The sequence below is a fragment of the Pimephales promelas genome, chromosome 7 (genome assembly GCF_988280905.1).
Source record: "Pimephales promelas chromosome 7, fPimPro1.hap1.1, whole genome shotgun sequence".
Lineage (NCBI taxonomy): Eukaryota > Metazoa > Chordata > Actinopteri > Cypriniformes > Leuciscidae > Pimephales > Pimephales promelas.
In genome coordinates this window covers 18979683-19006296 of record NC_142775.1, presented here as the reverse complement: position 1 = coordinate 19006296, position 26614 = coordinate 18979683, and the positions used below count along the sequence as shown (strand labels likewise).

Genomic DNA, 26614 nt, shown 5'->3' with positions numbered 1-26614 from the left:
TCAGCTGATAAGGAACTTTGTCAAAGGACGTCGCAAGTCTGTGCTGAAGGTAAGAAATTACAGCACAGTTACTGGACAAGGGGAACCTGCAATAATGTCGAGGGCTGTCGGTGTGCTTTTGCTGATCAGCCCATCTTCAACAATGGGGAAAAATATTTTATGAAGTAGGTTAATATTCTTGCTTTTTAGAGTATTTGTATTTAAATTATAAACGGTTTTTTATATTAAAAATAGTCTATATTTTTTTTCTTTTGAGTGAAATATGCAAATGTCTTACATGAGTGTGTAAACGTGCAATTACTTAATACTTAATAATTCACTAAATTATTATTACACTAAGAAACCAAGTGATCATTCGAACTTGCAAATTTACTGACAAAATTATATTTCAATGTATGTTGCAAAAACTTAATTTTTTAATTTAATATATTTTTTGTGTTTATGTATAAATAAATATTATTATTGGACAGCAACTCTTCCTATGCCTGTTTCTTGAAAAATCACTGTACTCAGCAGTTTAAAACCGAACCCACCAAAGTCAAGCCTTAGAAAGGATCTTGTTTCAGCTATCCACTGGCCCACCCTGACAGCATTTCTCTAAACCCCAACAATTCAATCTTAGAGTCTTAAGACAAGTGGAGGTTTTCTCTGCATCTAGGAAAACCACAGGGAGCACGAGAACAGGCAAGGACTAGATGTCTAGACAAAGAACCAACATTTACACAGACACATGATGCACCAAACTCAAGGAGAACTGGCTCTTATCAAAGCTTTGTCTCAGGTGATGGAAAGGGCGGATGGGAGTTGTTTACAGCTACTGATGCTGATGCCATTCATGTCGTCACTAACTTAACAGGGACCAAAGTCCGCCAAAGCTAGTGACCAGGACAATAAACAAATTCCTAAGAATGAGGTCCACAAACACAGTCACACATCTCAAACACAGCCCTGACAATACATTGCGGCAGCAATCAGTAAAACCCACTTGTAAAGTTGGCCTTTCCACCTAATCTTCAGCCAAACATTTGGACAGATAGGTATCGAATGAAAAGGTCGTCCACATTTTTACTCACCACTTGTTACACCAGAACGCAGATGTGGATGACTCTGGGCACTCTTCATCAGGCCATCTGGCTTTTCTGACTCTCGCAGTCTTCACCGACAGCAGTTTGGCAGAAGAACGGCCTAGTCAATCAATGAAAGCAAACGGCCTGCACAAGTTTGGTTTCAAGACTGGGCGGAACTATGACACTTGGCGTGAATCATTTACTGCCACTCACCAATGAAGAACCGGGTCATTGCCAGCTAATGTCTGTGATTGGCTTGTCGTCTGTCAAACCGTCTGATTTACGGTTTGCTTTCGGTAGCTGAAGATGGCTGTTGGTCTGTTCTTGGCGAACTTCAATAAACCCAAAAGGGAGTCTCGTTCAGACCCGGACGAGGTGAATTTTCTGTCGGATGGGAACGTCGCGTGAGCAGATGAGTTTGTTAAAGAAGGGAGGGTTAAAGCAGTGAGTAGTATTACACATTACTGATCCACCTTCTCAGCTTTAAATCGTCCTTGGCTCTGTAAATTTTCCCCAAAGCTGGAATAGATTTATGTGTTTCTGATGCTCTAAAACACTGAGTGAAAGGACAGAGAAAATACAAAGAGAGAGAGGGGGAGAGAGAAATGGGGACTGGAGCCAGGTCATATTACTCTTACTTATTAAAATCTCAATCAGGTCTGAGAGCTCTGGACTAGAGCAGCCTGTCAGACTCGGCTGAGAGCAGTACCACAGAATTTGATCCTTCTCTTTCTCCGTGACATGTTTGTAGTCTACATTTCAGTTCATTTACAATTATGACTCAGTGGCATGCACAAGAGACATGTTTTGATGCAAAGTATCGCAGATTTGAAGAAAACGGCTACATAATTTGGCTGCAAACATCACAGACATTTAGTATCCTTCTTTTCCCATTATTTTTGAAAGTCAAAATGGATATTTAGTATTATTTTATTTTTTGTTGTTAAAGAATTTAATTCAAAACTGTTTTTTTATTGGCTTGTTGTAATGAAAATGAAACATTACATAAAAATACCTGACTATCTCTTTCTTATTCTTTTTTGGGGTCTTTGAAGTTGTTCCGTTTGATAATAATCTATGTGGTGTTGGGCAAGGGCTCTGAGGTCAGGGGTCGCACTGGTTCTGTGATCCTGTGTTTGTTATTGCTATGCTGCCCTTGGCCAGGTTAACACAGCGCCGTCATCTCAGACGTCTCACTGTGCGCTGCGGAGGGGGAAGGTGGAGGTCGCCCTCTTAAATGTGTTGATGGGACCTGGGGTGGCTAATCTAAAGTGGTGAAATGTTATCCCACTAAAGAGGGGGAAATGAGATTTCAAAGCACACTTACCACCATTGCGCCTGCTTCCCTTGTCAGAAAGACTGCTTGCCAAATCGTTGCACTGTTGAACAGGATAAGTGACAGCTGGAGGGAGCTCTCACACTTCAGAGGCCAACTAGAACCAAAACTCTGTAAAATCATTAGAGTAAATCTTAGAATTTAGAGTTGAATAGAAAATGAATTTAAATTGAATGGATTATGTACATGACTCTTAAAACTTCGACAATATTATGCCTTGCTTTAAATAAACTAAATTTGTTGTCGAGCTCCTTTTCTTTTATTATTATTATTATTATTATATATTTGTGCAACCAAATAAACTAGAAAAATAACAAACAGATACTAACTTAAATAAATATACAAAGTCTATGACCTATTAGGGATATTGATGATAGCAATGATATTACAATTCAGTCCGATTATGTTATGGCAGATAACCATTGAATGGTACATCATTAAATTCTATACTTTTTTGTATAAACGAATTAAAAATAAATCACTATCCTAAAAATCAATCTTTCAAAAACCATCTCTTAAAGTCTAGAAGTGTATAGGCATCATCACATTATATTGTGCAGTAAGAAAAATCATAACAATCAAAGTGTTTTTTAAGATTAAAATTTGATGGCAAAGGTAACCTAAATGTAAAAATAAATACATTGAAAAAAATTAATTAAAAAAATCTTCCAATATTATACTGATATATTATACAATATATATATATATATATATATATATATATATATGAAGAGTTCAGATGCAAAAGCCTCTAAATGCCATTTGAAATTTTCTTCTTTAATGATGATTTTTATCAAACTTGTATATTTAAGTTCAGTAATTTCACTTAAATAACAATTAATAGGTAATTATCATTGCCATTTAAGTGAAATCACTGAACTTAAATATACAAGCTTGATACAAATTATCATTCTAGAAGAAAATTTCAAATGGCACTTAGAGGCTTTTGCATCTGAACTCTTCATATATATATATATATATATATATATATATACATATATACACACATACATATATACATATTATGCAATATTATACTATCCTGGATGCCAGCCAGTATGACGAAGTCAGGCTAGTATCTTGCATCACTATGGCGTAAATTTTCAAACAACGATGGCTACTACTGCACGTCACTAATGGCATCTGAGTTGTTGATGCAGTGTAAAAAGTGCCTAACTTAAACAGAGCAGTTAGAGTGAATGCATTTGCATCTATAAAGACTTGTGTTGATAAATGTGTTTACTTAGAGTGACATATTTATGACTGCTCACAACATAATATATCTGCCACATTTCCTTTGAATCCAGGCAGTTTAAGTCTGTTCAAATGCTTATCAAAAGATGTTTAAATCTATTAAGCCCTCTTTTATTGAGGGCTTCCTCTGGCTCATGGGACCAGTCGCCTTGATTTCTCAGTCCTCTTCAGTAATACTAATGCAGAACACATTTAGGGCCATAGACCTCAGTCCCAAGCAGCGGTAAATTGGGCTAAGAGAGCTGGCGCAGCCACTTAATCAGCCATTATTTATGGGGCTCAGTGGTTTAAATCAACAAGAGCAGGAACTGGGGCCAGACCTTATGGGTTTATAACTGCTGTCAAAATAATCACATACAGATATATTCATCAGAGTGCAAACCAGATCAGTTTAGCGCCCTCCCCTCGATGTTAGAGCCCCCTTTTCCCTAGCCTTTCACATTCTTGACACTTTCCTCTTCTCCGGTGCTCCATCTCATGATAACCTTCCTTCCCAGCAGTGCCCTCTTGCTGTATGTATTGGCTCGTCCCCATGTTCTTTTCACTCCCAACACTTTTTTTTAAGTTACACTCAGCTCTTGGACAATGACAGCATTCCAACAGTTCATTAGAGAAAATGATTTTGGCAGGATTGAGCTGCAAGAAGAGGGAAGGAGGAGCCAGAGCCATATTTAAAAGGAATGGAATCCCTGAATGAGTAATACATGACCGTTGGATCTGCCTGGTTTGGGAACAGGGGTATTTGGGGCACTGACACTAAAGAACTGAGAAAAGCAGGAATGGCAAAGAAATAAGACAATGGGATGAAAACTGCATGAGACTGAGATTCTGGGTGATCCTCATTCTCCATGTGCCATTAATTAACTTAATAGCGTTCAAGCTATTTAGAGGATAAAGACTCTCAGATGAAGGGTGGGGTCCAGCAGCAAGTACATTAATGGTTATGCAAAAAGCTTGACTTTGGTTCAGCATGATGCTGTATATCTAATAAAATGAACTAAATGAGTGATGGCACTGATTGGACACTCTGTAACATACAACATTGTAAAAAGTAAGTGAAAAGCTTTCTTGTGCAAGACATGCATAATTAAGTGTTGGATGTGTCAAAAAACTTTGTTGTATTCCAGCAAATGACAAATATAATCTTGGAGTGGTAATTAGGAATAGTAATGAGCATGAACCTGACTCCAAATTCTGTCAGGACCACTATCATCAAATACAATTGACGATTACATACAGTTAGGATTGACGGTATGGTTCTGTTCTGCCTTGCATGGATAAGAGCAGGGAGAGCAGCAATGAATGTATTGCAGATATCATTTATTCAAGATTTTAAAGTGCAACATCATTTGAGGGGAATCAAAATGCCATACTGACCGGGCGAGAGGAGGAGCCGGGGATGGAGGAGGGTAATTGGCTTCTGAGAAACGTGATAGCTGCTGATAATACTGAAGGAGCTTATATGTATACAGTGATAGGCGTCATATTCCTAAACAACGCATTCTCACCCCAAGGCGTCACCTTTGACCATGCTTCAATATTTGACGTTTTAGGCGCCCTTTAGCGTCACTTCCATGACGCGATCCTACGGCGTCATCTAACTGACGCTAAAGGAAAGCGTCTGTTAGAGGACGCGGTTAGGTTTAGGTGTGGGGTGGGGGTAGGGTACACGCGATCCTAGGGCGTCATCTAACTGACGCTAAAGGGCGCCTAAAGCGTCAGATATTGAAGCATGTCCAAATGCTTCCCAAGGCGTCAGTTAGGTGACGCCTTGGGGGTGAGAATGGGCTGTCCTAAAGGTAGACGTGGATCAGCTGAGAGTCAGACCTGCCAGAACTTTGAACTTGCATTTTGCTAATGTGATCTCAAAAGAATTTTAGCGAATCCTCACGGATAGACTCAAATAATTATTTACTAACTACGGATAACCAATTTGGCTTCAAAAGTAAGCATGGCACTGATCTATATACAAAAGAAGTGGTTAGTAAGTATAAGGGACATAATTCCACGGTTTTCTTTTGTTTTTTAGATGCATTTGATCAAATCAATCTAACTAAGTTATTTATAAAACTGCAAGAAAGAGGGGTTGCCCCATATATGATAATAATTTTACATTTATGATATCAACGCATTCTCATCCCACCCAAGACGTCATATACTGATGCTTTTGCCATTGCGTATACATCCAACACACATGGCACCCTTTAGCGTCAACACGCACAGAGTATGGTTTAGGTCTGGGGTAGGGTTAGGGTTAGACCACTAGGAGGTGCCTTCTGGCCCATATATCTGCGTCTCATATTGACGCTAAGTGCGTTGGATGTATACGCATTGGCAAAAGAGTCAATATATGATGCCTTGGGATGAGAACGGGCTGGGTATATACATCAAACCTTAAAAGTTCGGTGGGGGAAGAATGTATCGGAACCCTTTAATATGTCGAATGGGGTTTGGCAAGGGGGTATATTGTCACCTCTTCTTTTTAACATGGATGGTCTTTTTTATAGAGTTAAATGATTGAAAGACTGGATGTGTAATAGGTGATAGTCTTATTAACCATCTGATGTATGCTGATGATTTAGGTATTGTGTCTCCTTATAGTGCAGGATTACAACAGCTGCTTCGAGAATGTTCAAGTTATGGTGTGCAGCATTATATTACAGTGTTGTAGTACTCGAGACTCGGACTCGTCTCGGACTCGGTCTCGAAACCATATTTTAATGGTCTTGGTCTTGTCATGGACTCGTGTCCATTTGGACTCGGAATTGACTCGTACTCGAACATTTTTTTTTAGGACTCGGAATTATTCCCGAGTCCACTCGAGTTCAATTAAAAATATTTTTCATGATTATTAATGTATGTTAATAAAATATTTCTTTAAATTGATTGACACGCCCAGTGATTGGTGATTTTCTAGTGGGTAACTGCGCATGACAAATTGTAATAAAATTACTTTTAACACCACCTATGTGGCCTTTTTACCCTAAACTGATCATATTTTTCAAACTCTAAGTAAATTCAGTAAAAAAAAAAGGATTTCTCTAAGTAAATAAAAGTAAATTAGATAATCAACCCTCACTGGTCTCGGTCTCGACCGTCTCTGGTCTCGGACTCGACTCGGACTCGACTCTCTATGGACTCGGTCTTGACTCGGACTCGACTCTCTCTGGTCTCGGCGTCGACTCGGACTCGAGTGAGGTGGTCTCGACTACAACACTGTTATATTAAATTTAATATCAAAACGATTGTGGTCATGATTGTTAAAACCAAAGAGGACCTTATTCCTTTTTTAGTTTGAAATGTGGTAACTAAAGTTAAATACTTGGTCACATTATTAGAAATGATTTAAATGATGTGCAGCGATGTATGGGCAAGCTAATATGTTGGCCCGTAAATTTAATATGTGTACAGATGATGTTAAAATAGCTCTTTTTAGGGTACACTGTACTTCTCTTTATCCAGCCCACTTGTGGTGTGAATATACTAAAGCTAAAATGAAAAAAACTCCAGGTGGCATATCCCAAGGTGGACAAGTGCTACAATTCAACAATGTACCCACTTCGCATGCTGTATTACGGAAGTATATGTACAACTTCACGTGTCGGTTGAGTGATTAAAAAAATAGTATCATAATGGTCTTACATAATATTACAGTAAGTGATACAAGGTATTGTATATTTTCTATTTTTTTTTTATATGGACCCATGGGTCTGAAATAAATAATAATAATAACAATATTTGACAATTCACCTTCTTCATTTGATAACTCATCTCATTACACATCTGGTGATCTGATATTTGTTCTTTAACTGAAAAGTTATAAATTAACAATATGGCATAGCCTATAGTTTGAAAAATCTGGTAAGTGGTTACGCAAATTTTTGGTTCGACTAACTGCCAAATTTGTAATTAACTGCAACTGCATTTATTGTTCAGCATGTGCCTGTGAAACCTGTCAGAATGATTAATGGTGACAGTGTTTGTTAGTTACAATCAATGTGGCCACATGCAGTTCATAAATAACTTACACAACAACTCATGTGACAAAGATGCAGTTAGAGTCATTATGTTCTGAAATGAAGTTTGCGTTTAAATGTTCAATTATTGGGGGTAACCCAAAGTTAGCAGAAATCAATCCAGAGCTAGTTTGGACAAATATAAAATGTCTTAACTTTGCATATGATTTGTAGTTGCAAAACATTTTTTAAGCTGCCTACGCAACAGACAAAAACATCAGGTCCTAATAACCTGAAGTCGTCGTAGAAAATGTGCCCATTCGATAAACCGAACTGGACATTTTCCACAATGTAATTTGCACGGTGCAATTTTGACGTCTCTGATGTGACTTGAACTGGAAAGCAAGGAATTGAAAAAGCAAGTGGAAAGGTGATAGCGCAAATGATCCAAGTAGTGGGAAATGGCGTACCAGTTCCAGGGGTGAAAGGAGAACAACAGCCAACACTATTTCAGCCCCTGTAGCACCTGGTTTCTCTCAGGAAGACTGTTTGGGGAGAGGAAAAGGGAATGGTGGTGAGCTCAGGGGTCTAGTCAGGGACAAGGCCAAAGCTGTCTCTGCTTTGTGCAGCTCTAGGTGGAATCAGAGCTGCAAGGTGGCTTGTGTTTGCAGGCTTGGGGGTCTGGCTAGAAGCAGCGTTTGGAGTTTTCCAACTGATTGGGATCTAATTTGTTGATCTGACTGCAGGGAACTTTTTCCAGCCTCCACCCTAGGGAGTCTGATACGGGAGCCCTGGAGCACGCTGACTGACAGCCTCTGCAGCCGTAACCAATGCCAAGATCTGGGAAATGGGGCTGCGGAAAAGGGTGTGGAAGGGATCAATGAGCTATGATCGATGAAACAAAAATAAAACACTTTGCTTCGACCCATGAAAAATAGAGAGCTCTAAACACGTGCGTAGTCACATTAAAACAGCATTTCCACTCTGGTGATTTACAAGTAATCTATATTTAAAATTCTGTAGTCAAAAAGCAATATAATGTACTAATGTGTTATTGTTGTGTCTGACAATGTGCTTACCAAACCTCAGCAATTGTACAAGTAGTGTCCAGCTTTTTTTCCTATACAAAAGCAGTCACCTTGTTATCTGTAGCAGGATCAGATGGTATTAGGAATGGGACCAAGCAAACAGCTGAAGGCCGGGGTTCCCTGCCTGCATGCGACTTTATCTAATCTGCACACTTGAGGATGAGCTGGACTTTGAATCCCAAACAGACAGTGTATAGCCTGCTTTGTTTGACTACAAAATAAAAGCCATTCGACTCAGGTTGTCCTCATCGGGAGGTCATTGTAAATCTCGGCCAAAGTATCAATTCACACCTCAGAGAGAATCAACAGAAAAGCATTTTGCATTTTCAGCAGCAGTCTGCTATTTCTGATGACTAAAGTTAAAACTAAAATATACTGTAGGACTACCTGCATTGTACAAAATACCCAGTTAATTGGATGGCTAAATAGAGTGGCAGCTAATTGCCAATTAAAAAAAAAATAATAATACACTTCCCGGCCAAAAAGAAAGTCGCTGTTTTGGATTTAAATAGGCAAATGCTTAAGAGTCTATGACTGGATCATTATTGCTGTGATTGTTATGTTTCTAGCATGTTATTTGTTTGGTAACAGATCTTCTAACCCTCATTGATGGAGTGTGTTTCATTTCTTAAACAACCATGTAGGAAGACACATCATGGCCATATTCCAGGATGACAATGTCAAGATTCATCAGGTGCAAATGATAAAAGAATGGTTAGGAGAGAGCAAGAAGAATAATTTTCACACATGAATTGGCACCTCTTAAAGAGTCCAGACCTTAAATTCATTAAACGTCTTTAACATGAGCTGATATAGACTTACCAGAGTGGTTGACTTTTGCATTATCAATAGAATATAATACAATATTAAATATCACAACATTTGAAGAGTTCAGATGCAAAATCCTCTAAATGCCATTTGAAATGTTCTTCTTTAGTGATGATTTTTATCAAACTTGTATATTTAAGTTCAGTAATTTCACTTAAATGGCAATGATAATTACCTATTAATTGTTATTTAAGTGAAATTACTGAACTTAAATATACAAGTTTGATAAAAATCATCATTAAAGAAGAAAATTTCAAATGGCATTTAGAGGCTTTTGCATCTGAACTCTTCATTTATTTCTATCAAGAGGTACATCAATTTTTGGTTAAGATTTTTTTTTTAATAAACTTAACTTACCTAACACTAAATAATTTAAACATCAATAACATAAAATGTAACATGAAAAACTCCAATGTACATAACCGATTTATTTTAACAATCATTTTAAATTAGATTAGCCTATATATAAAGCATCTTGCAGGGCTTCCTTTTACTTACTTTCCCCCCCAAAAAAAATGTACAGTAAAAGTACATTTTTCAAATTTTTCTTGTTTTCTTGTACTACATCGATTTAAAATTGAAATGATTGGGTAATTCATACTTTCAGAGAATTTAGTACAATGCTGTGTTAAACCTTTTACATTTTTTCACTGCATAAGGTAAGGTAACTTACAGTATCAGTTAAAATAAAAAACTGATACTGATACAACTTAATTAACTTGTTTACAGTGTGAGACATTGATTTAAATCATGTATTCAGTGTATTCACTGAGCCAAATTATTGATCCCGACACCTTGGTTTCATAGTGTTGCCTGCAATGAAGCCTGCTGCAGAAAATGCTAAATGGTGGCATGAATTAGTAAAGCTCATGAAAAAAGAAAAAAAGCTCATTAAAGCATCCTAATCTCAAAAAGATATTGTAAGAGTCAAATAAAGCGAAACGAGCAACACCATTTTTTTTCACCCCATGTTTAAGGTCACGATCCTGGTGCACACGGGCACGTATTCACACACGCACACACACAAATGTGCGCGCGCATGCACAACCTCTCAGTCTCAATCGGCCAGAGCAAGCTCTGTTCATAGGTCCTGCCTGCCCAGCATCAGGCTAAGTGCTCTTGACAGCAGACCGCACAGTTATTAACTGTGATCCGCCACCACAGGGCCCGGGCACCGCGGCTGCGGGGAGGGTGTAGGATGGGCTCCACACCCACACAAAGACTGCTTTCAGCATTCCAGTCCTCAAACATCTCTAATGCACACTTGCTGTACTTTCACATACATACATTTGGTCTCATTTTAAAAAATCCTGCTGAACTTGTGGGTGTTTTTGAAATTAGATAGCAGTTAATTCCACTAACAACTCAGGCAACGGCAACCTAACAACGTAACAAAAAAAAATACTGTGGTGTACCATGGTATCAAATAGTGTTTCCAATGGTTATTTTGAACATATGAATGATTACCATATTCAAGTACAATGTTACTTCAAAACCATGTCACTGGTGATAAAAGATGAGGGGGTAAAATGGGACAGAGTGCCAATCTCAGTTCAAGTTAAACGCAAACCATTATGGGATATTAGTACAAAGTGACCCTGTACATTTCTGTACAGTAGCCCGTACGTGCCTGTGAGGAATAAATGCTCTACTTAACCTTGTGTCAAATGCAGTCCTTCTAATCAAGACCGGTGGTCTGAGCGCTGTTTGTGTCTCTGGTTCACATGACTCTACCACCTCTTCCTGAGGATGTGGATGCCGAAGTCCAGCTTCAGCCCCCACAGCGACGCATTAGCCTGTGAAATGGGGATCCAGTATATTTGAGACATTCTAGACTGTCCATAATGACAGTCATCTATGTTTAGCCCTGAAAATATTTCAAAATACAGCATCTTGTCCTCACAAACAGATGGACTGAAAAACCCCAAGCCACTCTTTCCTGCCTGCGTTTCCCATAATTAGAGCCCACAACTCGCTGTTAAATAGTTGAGGCTTTTTGCCTTTGAATCGACAGTCTTTTATATAGTAGCACAGCGTACACTGGCTCTCTGCGTCGTGGGACGGAGCTGGCCGTCCACAGCCGCCTTCAAAGCACCAGTGGGATGAAGACGACTGACATGTATTATTCTACACAAGCGCTGCCTTTTGTTCACTTCAGGCTTCTAGCCACAAAATAGCTATCCATCAAGCACTGCTATTTTGGATACCCTGTTTTTCCCATCTATGTGCCTTCTATATGTTAGTGGAGCACTGATAACCACGTGCAATTAATCATGAAATAGATTTTTATTCTCATAGCTGAACCCTTGCAAAAAATGTTGGTAACACTCCCTTTTACGGTACAGTACTTACGTGTACTTACGTTACCTAGATAGTACTGGCTAATATAAGGCAAATACATGGGTTAGGGTTAGGTTTAGGGGTAGGTTCAGAGATAGTACCCAGTTATTACCCAGTAATTGTAACTACTATAATAAGTACATAGTTTGTACATGGGTAACTGGACTGTAAAAAGAAGCGTTACCAATTTTTTAAAAATTATAATAATAATATATTTGATTATTATTATCATTATTAGCAATTAACCTATATTTATCCTGCTGCGTTATTGGGTTTATTCAACTAAAATCGTAGATTAAATACAACCTATTTTTATTTAGTAAAGATATCTAAACTGCATATTAAAGGTTATCCCATTTCAACTAAAACATTCTGTTGTGGCTCAGACTCAAAATGAGCAAAATTAGAGACAATTAACCAATTCAAACCATTAAATCCTTAACAAAGCATACTGCAAAAGTGAAGCAAAGTGGAAGTGCTAGGTGGCTTTGACCCAGCACTGCCAGGAAGCCTCTGCAATTGTGCCATTAAAATCAACAGTTTTAACAGGATTGTTTTGAAAAAGAAAGAAGAAGAAGAAAAAAAACTATTGTGCGTATATGTGTCTATTGTGAAAATATTAGTATGGATTTAACATATATCATAAAAAACAACAATTAGTAAATTATAAAAGCCTCTCCAAATCTGTGTGCAACACAACAGGAGGATTTCTAGACTCTGATGATCGCTGTAATGCAAGGACAATGAATGAGGACTGCTACTAACAAAAATATACCTATTCCAATTTCATTCGATTGTTTTTCTCTCTGTCCAATGGGCTGTTAACGGTTGTGAACGGATCATTGTGATTAGGATCAGTCTGATTCGTCTATAATTAATTCAATCAAAAGAATTGTTTGTTAAGAACTAGACATATACGTTTCTTATAAGCGCACTGCGGTGATTTAAACAAATATCAAGATTTGTGACATTTAGGCCACAGTATATGCTGAATATTTCAGTCTATCTCAAAAAAAAAAAAAAAAAATATATATATATATATATATATATATATGTATATATATATATAAAAGAAAGCTAAAAATTAATTTGGACAACTTTTACTGAGCTTCAGCTTTTGTGTTCTTTTTAAAGCTTGAATGTCAAATTAATTGAGCAACCAATATTTCACTCTTTTTATTTGTGTGGAAGCAAGTAGCCCAGTTAAACATGTCTGTAGAAACATGAAGGTAATAAATTATGACAGAATTGTATTTATTTATTCATTTTTTTGGATGAACTTATCTTTTATAGAACTATAACTAATATATTGCTGCACGTATGCATAAAGATATAATGCCATATTTAATTGATAAGAAAGTGAAGACACTTATCAACTCAGTATGTTTGAGCGATATTCTAGTGAGTGCTATGCCAACCCAAATTCAAAAAGTCTTAGGACATGTGGTGGACCACCAGCAGAAACTCCCTCTCCTTTACTAATATCATTGTGGGAGTGCAAAACATATACTCACTAAGAGTCAACCAAAAGGGGCGTTAAAAATCTATTCTGGAGGCCATTTGGGAGGGGAAACAGAGGTAAAGGAGCATAAGTCTTGGTTGAGTATGATTTGAAGGAAACCCAAAGCAGGGTAAATAGCAGGGTAAATGGAGAAGTCTGTGGCTAGGAGTTGTGGGATGAGGGAATGACTCTACAGAGCAGATGCAAAGGAGATGTTTGAGAAAGACCCCCCATATACTCCATGCATACACTTTTTATCCTGCTAACAAGACCCTCAAGGAAACGCCTTATTTCATCCCTTTAATTACAAACGCTCATAACACTCATATACACATTTGGTTTGACTGTCCCTATACATTCAAACGGATTCTCTTCATCCTTGTCACTTCATCTAACAAACATGTGTACATTGTTCTCACACAGGCTCAGATATACACAGAGGGAAATTCACAACATGTAAAACCACACTGTAAAACATTCATACAAACAGATGCCTCTAATAGTTCCAGGCCACACCCTGAGCGACGACCTCCCCAAGATAGGCGACCACCCGTCCTCTCACCCTGGACACGCAGAGTGAGGCTCAGGCCTGACTCAGCTCAGTGGCCTCCAGCATAGTGTAAGTAAAACCACCTGCAGCGCAGTCAAGAGGTCATAACCACTACGGTAATGGGTGAACCCATGTCAGACACATTCGGCTCTGAATGACACCACACACACTGTATTATCAGCAAACATGACAGTGATTAATAAACACACACACACACACATGTTCAATAAGGGAGCTTATTCCTTCCAAAAGGTCACGTGCACACAATAAATTCACAAGCACAGTAGGTCTTATAAAGCTGGGTGGGATTCCATCGCATGATTAAAGACAGCAAAGGCCTTTGATCTGTAATGAGCTGTAATTAATGCATCCTATAATGTGGGCATTAATAACTGCTCTAAAAATGTAGGAATTCTGAAAAACAAATGCAGGTTTGCCTTCCTCTTTGAATTTGATTTGGTTTAACATTAGCATTTTTACTTCTTTAGGAGAATAAAAGGTTAGATGTTGAATTAAATGATAATATATTTTATATTTATTCAATATTTTCTTCACACATCCACGATGGAGAACTAATGAAAACAGACACACACGTCACATGCATAGCATCATGTTTAGGTTTGATTGTAATGTTGACATAATTGCAAAGAAAATTACACTTCAGTACATGAAGTAAATTGCAAAAATGCTAAATTGTTGCTGTAATTAAGATTTTATAATGTCTAAAACAAATTTAAATGATAAACTTGGGAATGGTATAAAAGCATTTGAGTGATCCTCTGCTTCCATCTAGTGGCAGTAATTTAATATCTAATTTAATATTTAAGTATTTGTTTTGCAATAGATGGCAGCGATCTTCCACTTAACCGTGGCACTTTTTCAAAAATTGTTGCTATATTATATAAATGTATCTTTTTAGATGATTACAAATTGAGGGAAATGAAAAATACCATAAAGTCCCCCAAACTGCACAAATTTAAAGTAAAAACATTTATTTGGTTATATTACGTTTGTTTAAAAACAACAAAAAAAAAAAAAAACAAACAAAAACATTATTATGTTACAAAATCAGTTTTTGTCTGGTTAGTAGGCTACATGAGCTAGTTGGACAGAAAAAGGAATGTTGTTGCCCTATGTGTATAGCAACCAACATAGCATAGCATAAGTGATATTAGTCAGTTTTATTGTAGGCTACATAATATTAGGCCACTCGTACTAACGCCATGAGTGATAGCGGTAGGCCTAGGCCTTCATACCTTTATTTTTTTGCACCGTCCCCTCTTTGTTTTCCTTATTTAGGCTCGTGGTGGAGGCAGTACCTTCTTATTTCTTTTCCCATCATTTCAATTTGTTGATTTAGAACTTTTCTGGAATCGAGGCGAACCCCTGCTCCTCCGTCCTGAGTGTGTAGCCTAGTTTCTATTAGGACGAACAAACTCCGAATCCTGAACAAACAGGTCGAATGAATTACCCACAAGGTGACATTGACGTGATGATGGAAAAATTAAAAATGAGCGTTAAACCAATTGTTAAACCCCTTTTCCCCGTCAAGATGGTCATTGCCCATACCAAAATTCTACACTGTATATAAATATATAATTAGCCTATACAATTTTAAAGTGAATTAAAATTCATTTTTAATTTATTATTTTTTTGTGTGAGTAAAATTATTTTTTTAGTTTAACTACTGACGTTTTTTTTGTTTTGTTTTGTTTTTTTTCTTCAGAATTTTAAGTTAAAACCTTGTTATTTAGGCCTAGAGTGTTTATTTGAAGAAAATGTCAATGGTCAAAATAACAAATAGATGCCATGTTTTCAGAGGTCAAGAAAACACGCATATATCCATCTTAAAACAACACCATAGCTACTAACTTCAGAAGAGTTCAGTGATTTCCAATCAGTTTTCATGCATCTTGGGATGCTTGTCTTTACCTTCACATTGCTAAGGTAACAATCACTAACCAACAAGAGGTTTTCAGTGGGATTCAGGTCAGGAGTTTGGGCTGGCCATGACATGGTCTTTTTTTTTTTTTTTTTTTTTTTTAATGTGTCATTTATTACAAACAAATGCTCTAAATTACCATATTTGAAATTGGGAGGAAATTGTCAGTAGCTCAGAGAATAAAACAAAAATGTTCATTTTACTCACATACATACAAATAGAAAATTATATTATTTTTCTAGAGGCTATAATAATAATGCATATTTAACTTGATATGTAAAATAGTTTATATAAATTACCAATCCTAAAAACTCAGAGAGGACTAATCTCGTAGATTATTATTTGCTGCCATCTACTGGTCAAATCAGTTGCTGCCCACCTAACAGAATGAAATACTGTACATTTTCCCTGTAATCCCTTAATATTAAACAAATACAGCTAAGCAATATAAAAATGTAAAGCCATAAAAAGAAATCATCCATAATAAACAAATACTCAGTTTCCATATTAAGTTATTATTTTTTTAATAACTTAAATTGTTTTTAACAATAATTAGAAACTTTTAATTTTCAACTGAAAATGACAAATTATATTTCCCCGACTCGTGCACAAGTTATCGTTAAATGTTGTCCTGTTTTGTCTGGTGCGGTTCAAAAACCTGCAAAGGAAAGTGACAAACTAGAAAGAGACCCAGTGAGCTAAGAAACAAGTTAAAGAAACAAGAAAGTGAGTCTGTCACATAAAAAATTCACAGGAAAGAGCTGAACTGTATAGTTGAAGAGGTCTTCTGTTTCAACTTCAAAATGCAAGTAAATGCCCCAGAGAAAACAGACCTGACACCAGATGGCAAATCTGAACCAGGCAGTCAAAAACTCGCAACAACACACACACACACACACACACACACACACACACACACAAATAGGATTTGTAGCTTGATTTACAAAAACTACATCAACTGCAAGAACCGTGATAAATCTGTTTTTAAAACAAGCAGACCAAAGACTGACGAGTCTAAGTTGAGAAAGTTCAATGAACTTACATTCATATAATCATTTCTTTTTTAAAACACCTGAAGGGAAAGGTCTTGAAGACATACAGTGCTGAGACAGGTGTTTAAATTGTCCTCTGGTTTAAAGTTTCAGTCCTGTTTTTGTCGTAGGTCTCAGGTCAACTGGCACTAAACATTATGCTGATCCATGAGTGGATGGTGGTTGACAGGTCAAAGCAGAAAGTTAGTGTCCAACACTTGAACTGATGGGGGGGGGGGGGGGGGTTGCATGTTCAGTCAAATAATAAAAATAAAAAAAATCCACGCTTTTAAAAAAACTTAAATGAAGGAGAAAAAAAAAATGTATTAAAAAAATAAAATAAAAACATTAACATCAACCCATCCGGAGAACAATCAGAAAAAAAAAACACCCCATTACTTGTTCCTCAGTGTGCAATTAAATGTGTGTGTGTGTGTGTGTGTGTGAAGGGCAGACAGGGACAGGGCAATCAGTCCTGATTTACTTGGCTGGTTTGTCAGTATCCCTGCAGTCCATTATAAATCTTTTGAGATGGTGCCTGTTTCAGAAGATGTCTTATACCTGAGATAGAGGGGGGAAAAAAAGCTAAGTTGAATATATTAACTACCAAAAGCACACCACAGTAGTCACACAGAAGAGGGACAATTTTAAATAAATCCCATTTTTAATATTTTCTAGATGTTCTCTTACCATTTTTCTGTTGGTCATCAAGCTGTTCCTTTGGGAAATCTACATCAAAGGTGACTATGAGCGATCCACGGATATTGTTGTTGTCAAAATTTGGTAGGCCCTCACCCTTTTTCCAAATACGAGCTCCTGGCTTAGTGATTTTATCTCTCACAATGTGCACCTACAAGACCACAAGATGAGTCTCTGTGAGTTCCTGAACAGCCTTATCTTATACAGCAAATACAACGACACATAACAACAGGATGATATTAGGGATGCACATTATTCAACCAATCATTTTTAAGTAATCTGTACCTGTCAATACTAATATTTATTATGTTATGAATGTATATCCAAAGCCAATCTGTTGAAAGTAAAATCTGGGAAATTAAACATGCCTTGTGGCCATCTAAATGAGTGATGTCCATCTCAAAGCCGACCAGAGCCTCTACCAGAGAGATGGTGACGTTTGTGTAAAGGTCGTCACCTCTGCGCTCAAACAGAGGATGCCTGGACAAGAACAAATTTACATTTGACAAACTGAAACCGTTTTAAGTACAGGTACATTAATTGAAAGTATATTATTAAGAGTTCAATTAGTTGTTATCACAATAATACTTTACTCTTACTTCAAAACTTTGATGCGGAAACGCAGATCTCCAGGCTCACCATCAATGTGAGGTTCACCTGTGGTCAGTCAAGCAGCAGATACACACTTCATAAATCATATGTTGCAGTATCCATCAAGTGTTACTGTACGGAGTTATCTACAGAATTATTTCCTATACCTTCCCCAATGAAAGGGTATTCCATCTCATCTCTCACACCCTGCTCGATCTCCACCTCTAGTGTTCGCTCCTCATTCACAAGCCTGGAAACAATGATTCAGTGTTTAATAGAAAACCATGAACCGTCTTGGGGAGTCAAAGTGAGATCAGGCAAACTTACTTGATATTGGGGCATTCATCACAGACTACTTCCTGTGTCATCTGGAAGCGACCTGGTCCTAGTTGTGTGGTTCTCATTTCCTGCCGGCAGTTGCATTTTCTTTTGCCTGGAGCTTCTTTTGATACAGGTTTGTTTCGTACCACCTGCGTGTTGAAGAAGAGAGGAAACGCAGGAAATTACTTTACATAACCATGTGACCATGTACACTGCCAAACAAAAGCCTATAAAAGAAGACAGAAGGTCTGAATACTACAGTACATCAGGAAGGAAATGGAAACTCACCTCCACAAAATTCCCTGAATACACCTCTTCTAGGGTTACTTCAAGGTCCAGTACAATGTCATTACCCCTGGGAATATCCCGGCCGGCTGGCTGCCTATTTCCACCGAACATAAACCCAAAGTCGCCGAAGAAACTTGCATAACAAAACAAAACAAAAAAAACATATAAATATCAGTGCAGTCACATAGTGTAGATTGAATGTACAGTTACAGTGAACACATTTGTTTTTCAAACAGACATGCTTCTGAAACTACATAAACAACTATGCATCAGATTTTTAAAAATCTTTAATACAAGATCATATTTGACAAATCATACAACGTTAGTGAAAAAAATTCACAAAAATATTAGCAAATAACTGTTAAAGAAAATGTTAATTAGATGGGTGCCATCTTAATATTTTTTACCTGGAGAATATATCACCATGTGAACTTTGATGGCCTTCCTTTAACCCCTCCTCTCCATATGCATCATACTGTTTCCTTTTCTCCTCATCTGAGAGCACCTGCGTTTAAAAAAGCACAATAAGAAAATAGTATTTTTACCCTGGAATACATAATTAACTCACTTATAGCCAATGTAAAAAGATAATAATAATAACTTTGCCACCTGAAGTTGTTTTTCTTATTTAAATGAGATCATTTTATTTTTTGAAGAACAAATGACACTTTAGTTTATAAAGCCATGATTAGATATTATGAAATATACAAAATGTGTGATAGCAGATGAATAAAGGGAATTTTTGCCAGAACTGCCACCACATTTTAAATTGCTGGGGTGTTTTTGTAGCTTTCTGTATTATTTTTTTGCCCAGGCAAGCAACCCTGGATTAATTTATTGTTTCTTTCTTTTAAGTATCCAGCTGGAAAAGCTCAGATGTACAATCATACTCATATTATATGCTCATCCTTAATTTAATATATAAATATTATTACTGTTGCATGTTATATTTAAAATAATTATTTATATATATTTACAAAATTGTTTGCTATAATGCAGTAGACCAATCCCTAATTTGCTTTAAACAATAAACATTTACTGTGTAAAAATTAAACTTTGTAATATTGCAGCCTACAATGTGCACAAGCTACACTCATCATATGAATGACAATAAGCAGATGTTTTAACCAATCAGAGGCGGCCACACATTTCTTGCAACCAATCAGATCGCTCGATTGGTTCGTTTCTAACAACAACGCTCATGCTGGTCATCATATTCACTGGCATTATACTGACGTTTTGTTCAGAAATAATAAATATGTCTAGCGATGCTTTAGTGACACAAAGCATAGCCAGTTCAAATATTTGCATTATAGTTAGCATAATATTTGCATGGAAACTAAGTCCCATCAATTTTAAAAGTAAAATTGTGTTTATTCAACATATGAGGCGTAGTCAAAACGAATAAAAAGACCCCAGTGAAATTACTTAACATAAACAGCCATAACCTACCTCGTAAGCTGCTCCAAGGTCTGCAAATTTGTCTTGGGCATTTGGGTCATCTTGGTTTCTGTCTGGATGAAGCTGCAATGCCAGCTTTCTGTAGGCTTTCTTAATATCTTTAATTGATGCTGATCTACTAACCCCCAAAATTTTGTAGAAATCCCTCCTGAAAAATACACATTATTTTAGAACTTTAGAATCACACATCAGTTCATACATTCAAATTATTGACGAACAGGCAGCTGCATGGATATACGGATGTCTTTAGCATGCAAGTTATACATCTTGACTTGACGAGCAAATCAGCCAAGGCACAATAAAAGCATCAGATATTTTTAAAATGTAACGTTATATAAACATGTGGCATCGTCGATGACAAGCTGCAGCCTTGTTACAGCCATTATCGATAGGTACTTACAATATATAAAAATAAAACAATGTCCTATTTATAAAAGAGCAAACCAGGCTTTAAATGAACGCATTAAATTACAATAAATAACGAGGTTATATAAAGTAGTTTATGGCGAGATTCACCAGCATGATGCATGAACAGTGGCGTAGACCAATCACAGTGAAACATGTGTACCAGCCAGAGTAGTGAGTTTATAATGCACTGAACCTAAACAATGAAAATAACGCGATATTCACTTACCCAGCCAGCACTGTCACTATCAAATATAAAAGCAGAAAACACACACTCGACAGTTTCATTCCTCTAACAGCCATGGGTACTTGTTTCTTTCAGAATTCCAATAAAACACACCGGCTTTCGGTGATGTCTATCAAAAAGCTTCTTCCTGCTCTGTCACAAGTCCCGCCTCTTTATAAAAAGGAAGTTTAATAAAAGTTCTATCGAAAAAAGTCTCACTCAGTCAAGAAAACGGCAGTAAGTTATGTTGTGTTGTGTTGTGTTGTGTTATGGTGTATTGCATTGTATTGTATTATAATATGTTATTTAGAACAGTAAACATTAATATTATATTACATTATATTATATTGCATTGTATTGTATTATAATATATCATTTTGTTTATATTGTATTATATTAAAGTAAACATTCGACAGAATATCACACAAGAGCTACTACTATATATAAAATGGAACTTTATTTATTTGAATTTATACTTTTCTCAAATACAAATATTTTCTTTTATTATCACTATTTCGTTCTGCACGCAACTTTTATTTTGTTTTCATAAACGTACAGTGACAGCGTTACACAGTGCACTTCCGGAAAGAAATGGCATCTTTGGATAGGGTGAAAGTGTTGGTCTTGGGAGATTCTGGTAATAAATATAAACTAAATAATCAATCGACCTCCATTTCTGTAACCTATAATAAGAAAGTACATTTAAAATGTAAGCGTGTTGTATAATATTCGACTCAAGCTGGAGGTATTAGCCTGCCACATTAGCTTGGATTTCTACAATACAGTATTATATTTACTATTATATATATCACGAGCAACTTTATCCACTGAGATGTTGTACAGAAATACTTTGTGAGCCTAGATATGTCTCATCTGATCAGTTTTAATGTAATGTCTTTTGACAGGAGTAGGGAAGTCCTCTCTTGTACATTTACTTTGCCAGAATCAAGTTTTGGGGAATCCTTCATGGACTGTTGGCTGCTCAGTGGATGTCAGGGTACAGTGAAAATTATCAGTAATTATTAGTAATTAACTATTATTAACATAATTAATTATTATGTCATTAATACTCATTATCATTTGAAAATCTGTCTTGATTCTTTGCACAGGTACATGACTACAGAGAAGGCACTCCAGACGAGAAGACGTACTACACTGAACTCTGGGACGTTGGAGGATCTGTTGGCAGCGCCAGCAGTGTTAAAAGCTCTAGAGCTGTCTTTTACAATTCTGTAAATGGTTAAGTATCAGACACACAATTTTAAAGTTGTATGTTCATGTGCACAAAAATAAAAAAAAAATGCAATGACACTTCTTTAATGCTAAATCACTATGTTTGTCTATTTTCTGCAGGTATTATTTTAGTTCATGATCTCACCAACAAGAAATCCTCCCAGAATCTGTACCGCTGGTCACTGGAAGCACTGAGCAAAGACTCCTCTCCAACTGGCATCATTGTAACAAATGGGTGAGTCAAGGTTAACTTCTGATTCTGTTTAAATGTCTGCATCAAGCATTTATTCAGCACAATGCTTATATTTTACAGTAAATGAATCAGAATACAGTGAGCGATTATTTGATTATGTCTAGATATGCTGAAATAAGTGAATTCTTTTGCACTTGCAGAGATTATGATAGAGAACAGTTTGCTGAGAACTCAGTTCCTCTCCTGCTAATTGGCACCAAATTTGATCAGATCCCGGAAAACAAGAGGAACGATGTCCTGACCCGCACTGCCTTTCTTTCGGAAGACTTTAATGCGGAAGAGATTAACCTTGTGTGTGCCTTTTAAAATGTTTTTACCTAAACTTATATAATATTAAGTCACAAAAAAACAAACAACTTTTTCCTGATTTTCTTCTCAGGATTGTACAAATCCACGGTATCTTGCAGCCGGATCATCAAATGCTGTTAAATTGAGCCGTTTTTTTGACAAGGTAGCGACTTTTATTAAAATAAAGTCTGTATTTCTTTTCTGACCCTAATGATTCTCTGTCATTTTGTGAGTACATGTCTGATGGCAGTGTATTGTTAGCATGTATACATACATTGTGAGTAAACACTTGTGTCTCTTTTAGGTAATAGAGAAGAGATACTTCACAAGAGACGCTAGCCAAGTGAGTGTGTGCTTTTCTTTACATGTGACTGTATTTGTTTTGCCACAAATGAGCATATTTGAAATAATGTTTTTTTGCAGTAGTTTTAGATAATTACTGATAAGATTATTAATCAAATTGCTGATGTAATTCATTTATAATTTATTTTATTGTAGAATAATTATTTTGTATTATTTTCTTCTCTTTTTTTTGCTCCTAAGATGCAGAGTTTCACAGACAGGAGGCGCTTTAATTTCAAGAGTCTGCACAGTGATTGAGTGTACACTTTAGATTGGTGGGTTTAGTCCTGTTTGTAATCTGAATTATCATATGAATATTCTTCTGCCATCATGTTGTTCTGCAAAGACCAATTAGTTTGAGGGAATGTTTTTTTTTTTTTTTTTTTTTTGCAAAAAATAAAATAAAATAAAAAAATAACATTAACATCCAGTTTACCATGACAGAAATATTTATGTGGATTGATCACCTGTATCTCTTATTCTGAGATTGTCTGTATTTCCATATGTTATGTTAAATAGCAATTTTAAATCCATTTGAGGATAGGTGGACTGATATGTCTTTCTCAACACGATAATCCTAAATTGGAAATATTCTATTTTTTTCCCCCTTCTCATGTTTACTGTTTGTACTAATGAGGTGACATGGGCCCTTGTTTTCTTTGGTAAAAGGCAATCTAGTATCATCTAAGTTGAGATGGCGGAGTTTTTTGTTTTGCTTTTTAATTTAATGAACCATTTCTACTTAATCTTTAGGATCATCTGAAAGGAAAACAAGTAATTATAGATTTACAGTTTTTAATGTTGATCATTGTAAATTTAAAAATAATAAGCCTTTGCTATATTAGCAAGCTGTTAATACTGTGCATGTACAGAACTCTTTACTTGAGACAACATTAAATAAAGATGCATTTGAATAAACTCTGTTTGTCTCCTCTTTTCCACTTCTTTATAGGCTATATAGTATAGTGAAGGGTGTGAATTTTGGAATAAACTGCTCCTTCAATGTATATGTATATATTCTATGAGGGAATGGCAGTTTGAGAGTGACCAAGTTCCTGCAGCACCCTTGATGCACTTTATCCTGGTTAGTTAGTAGCTTACTAGCTAGGATAAAGTGCATCAAGCGTGGAACATCTTCACATTAGCTGGCAATGTTCCATCCCTGTTTGAACAGACAATAATGTAGTATGTAATTTTCTTAAATCTTAAACATTTACAGTCAGATTTTTTATTTTATTAACAAATGTAGAAATATTTTGTTTCATGTTATTACCAACCTCAAAATGCTTTGTAATTCAGTCAACTATCAGATAAGAAAGCATGAATCACATTTTACTTCATGTGATAACCTACTGTATAAACTTGGATCATCTCGCATATTCATCTGAAATTTTTTAAATGGCAATGTAAAAACTTGTTGAATCAGCTTTATCTAAAGTACTTAAGAGTAGTTGTGAGTGACAGGATACAATTTCAAATAAGACAGAACAACATGTAAAAAAAAAAATACATTTCCTTCGAGACGGTAGTAGACATTGACACCTAACTAGAATAGTCTGGCTCTAACACACCTCCTAACCTCACCACAAACTTCAAAAGGGCTTCTTTGGGGGACTTTTTACGCTACTCAGATCAAAGAAGTATGCAATCACAAGAGCAACAACTGGTTTTAGCATCAGACTAATTTAAAAATGAAACAATGGCACACTCTCACCCAAAACCCCGCACAGTTAAAGTAATTATAAATTAAATAATAATACATGAAGAGTTCAGATGCAAAAGCCTCTAAATGCCATTTGAAATTTTCTTCTTTAATGATTATTTTTTATCAAGCTTGTATATTTAAGTTCAGTAATTTCACTTAAATGGCAATGATAATTACCTATTAATTGTTATTTAAGTGAAATTACTGAACTTAAATATACAAGTTTGATAAAAATCATCATTAAAGAAGAAAATTTCAAATGGCATTTAGAGGCTTTTGCATCTGAACTCTTCACATTTATTCTATATAGCGCCTTTAAAAGTTTTTCTCAAGGCATTTTATATGAAGCTTTACAAAAAGTCAAACACAACAATAAAAGGACAGTAAATATAATAAAAGGCAGATAACCAAAAACAACACAATAGAAAAACAAATCAAGTAAAAACAATTCTAAAATATATTTTTTTAAACCAGTTTTAAAAATGTGTAATGATTTTGCTTTCCTGATGTCAGCTGGGAGAAATTTACACATGTTTTGGAGCATATGTTGAGAAGGACATGTCACCCCTGGAAAGAAGGCGCATTTTGAGAACAACTAAGAGACCACACTGAGAAGATTACAGCATTACGATTTCAAAATCTGCACGACCTGACAGGAATCCAATGTAACGTCTCCAAAATAAGAGCTATAATGGTCACCAACCCTGGCCCCAGTTAAAAGAAGTGATGAGAGACTAAAAGACTAGCTGCTGAGTTTTGCAGATATTTTAATCTGTTAAGAGAAGATTTGGATACTCCAATTAAAGAATTAATCAATCTTTCAGAAACAGAAAAGGACAGCATAGGCCAAATACACGCAATGTTTCTAAGATGGAAAACCATAAAAACCAGAGGTCTTAACCATATTCTGTACAAAAGGCACAGAGTAGCATCAAAGATGACTCCAAGATTTTTTTGTTTACTTTGTAACTCCAAGGCAACACCATCAAAATCTATAAAAAACAGTATTGTGCAGTTGATGGTGAGAGCCGAAGAGCATGACTTCAGTTTTAGAGCTACAGATACAGAAAATTGTTAGGCACCCACGAATTCGATACATTTGAAAAGATGAGAAACATCCACAATTGACCAGACTTGAAATGCTTTATGTCATCAGCACATAAATTATAGCTGAAGTCAAAAGATCTTAATAGCTGACCAAGAGGGTAGATGCTAAAGTGCAAAGGACCAAGAACTGAGCCCTGTGGGACAGCAGTACAAACAGGACCCCCCTCAGATCTAAAACCACCCATGTAAACAAATTCATTGTGAAAATGACCTATAACCATTCTAAGTCAGTCTCAGATACATCAACGACAGTTTCCAATCAGTTAAGTAAAAGCATATGTTCAGCAGTGTTGATAGCCAGCCCATTCTCACCCCCAAGGCGTCACTTAACTGACGCCTTGGGAAGCATTTGTGGCGCTTTTCCACTGCATAGTACGGTACGGTTCGGTTCGGTACGGCTCACTTGTGGTGCTTTTCCACTGCATGGTACGGTACAGTACGGTTCGCTTCAGGTCGCTTTAAATGGTACCTGGTCTGTTGAGGTTCCAAGCGTACCGTACCGGTACTAAAATGTGACGTGAAACACTGCAGATCACTGATTGGTCAGACAGAATCGTCACTACCAGCGTCACTACTAGCGTCATTGGATTTGCGACACGAGACACTTTTTTAGCAGAATTTTTGTTTTGCTGCCATCAGCCTCATTTTAAACACATTTTTCCGTCTAGCAGTTAAAAACAACCACATACCGAGAATCAGGAACACCATCCCCTCGATAGTCTCCATTGTTCCCGTGTTGTGGGTTTGAAAATGTGGCGCTTTTAAGATGATGTAAGTAAGTAAGTACATTTATTTGTCCTCG

The 26614-nt window shown here is 36.4% G+C and overlaps 3 protein-coding genes across 3 annotated transcripts in view; 1 reads left to right on the top strand and 2 right to left on the bottom strand.

The window, feature by feature from the left end:
* satb2 (SATB homeobox 2) overlaps positions 1 to 1167 on the bottom strand; it is a 53120-nt gene extending 51953 nt beyond the window's left edge. The window contains exon 1 of the mRNA XM_089133175.1: positions 1074 to 1167. The gene's annotated coding sequence lies outside the window, so the exon portion shown is untranslated. The remainder of the gene's footprint in view (positions 1 to 1073) is intronic.
* Positions 1168 to 17186: 16019 nt separating this feature from the next.
* Positions 17187 to 21064, bottom strand: dnajb11 (DnaJ heat shock protein family (Hsp40) member B11). Its single transcript, XM_039655958.2, has 10 exons — positions 20888 to 21064; positions 20245 to 20401; positions 19200 to 19297; positions 18793 to 18925; positions 18511 to 18653; positions 18351 to 18433; positions 18192 to 18249; positions 17961 to 18072; positions 17584 to 17743; positions 17187 to 17454 (listed from the first exon to the last, which is right to left on the bottom strand). Exons 1-10 carry the CDS (start codon positions 20959 to 20961, stop codon positions 17390 to 17392), a joined length of 1083 nt encoding a protein of 360 aa, XP_039511892.1. The 5' UTR covers positions 20962 to 21064; the 3' UTR covers positions 17187 to 17389.
* Positions 21065 to 21413: 349 nt separating this feature from the next.
* rabl3 (RAB, member of RAS oncogene family-like 3) lies at positions 21414 to 23382 on the top strand. Its single transcript, XM_039655280.2, has 8 exons — positions 21414 to 21521; positions 21790 to 21881; positions 21994 to 22123; positions 22238 to 22352; positions 22511 to 22661; positions 22750 to 22821; positions 22963 to 23001; positions 23202 to 23382. Exons 1-8 carry the CDS (start codon positions 21476 to 21478, stop codon positions 23256 to 23258), a joined length of 702 nt encoding a protein of 233 aa, XP_039511214.1. The 5' UTR covers positions 21414 to 21475; the 3' UTR covers positions 23259 to 23382.
* Positions 23383 to 26614: the final 3232 nt, after the last annotated feature.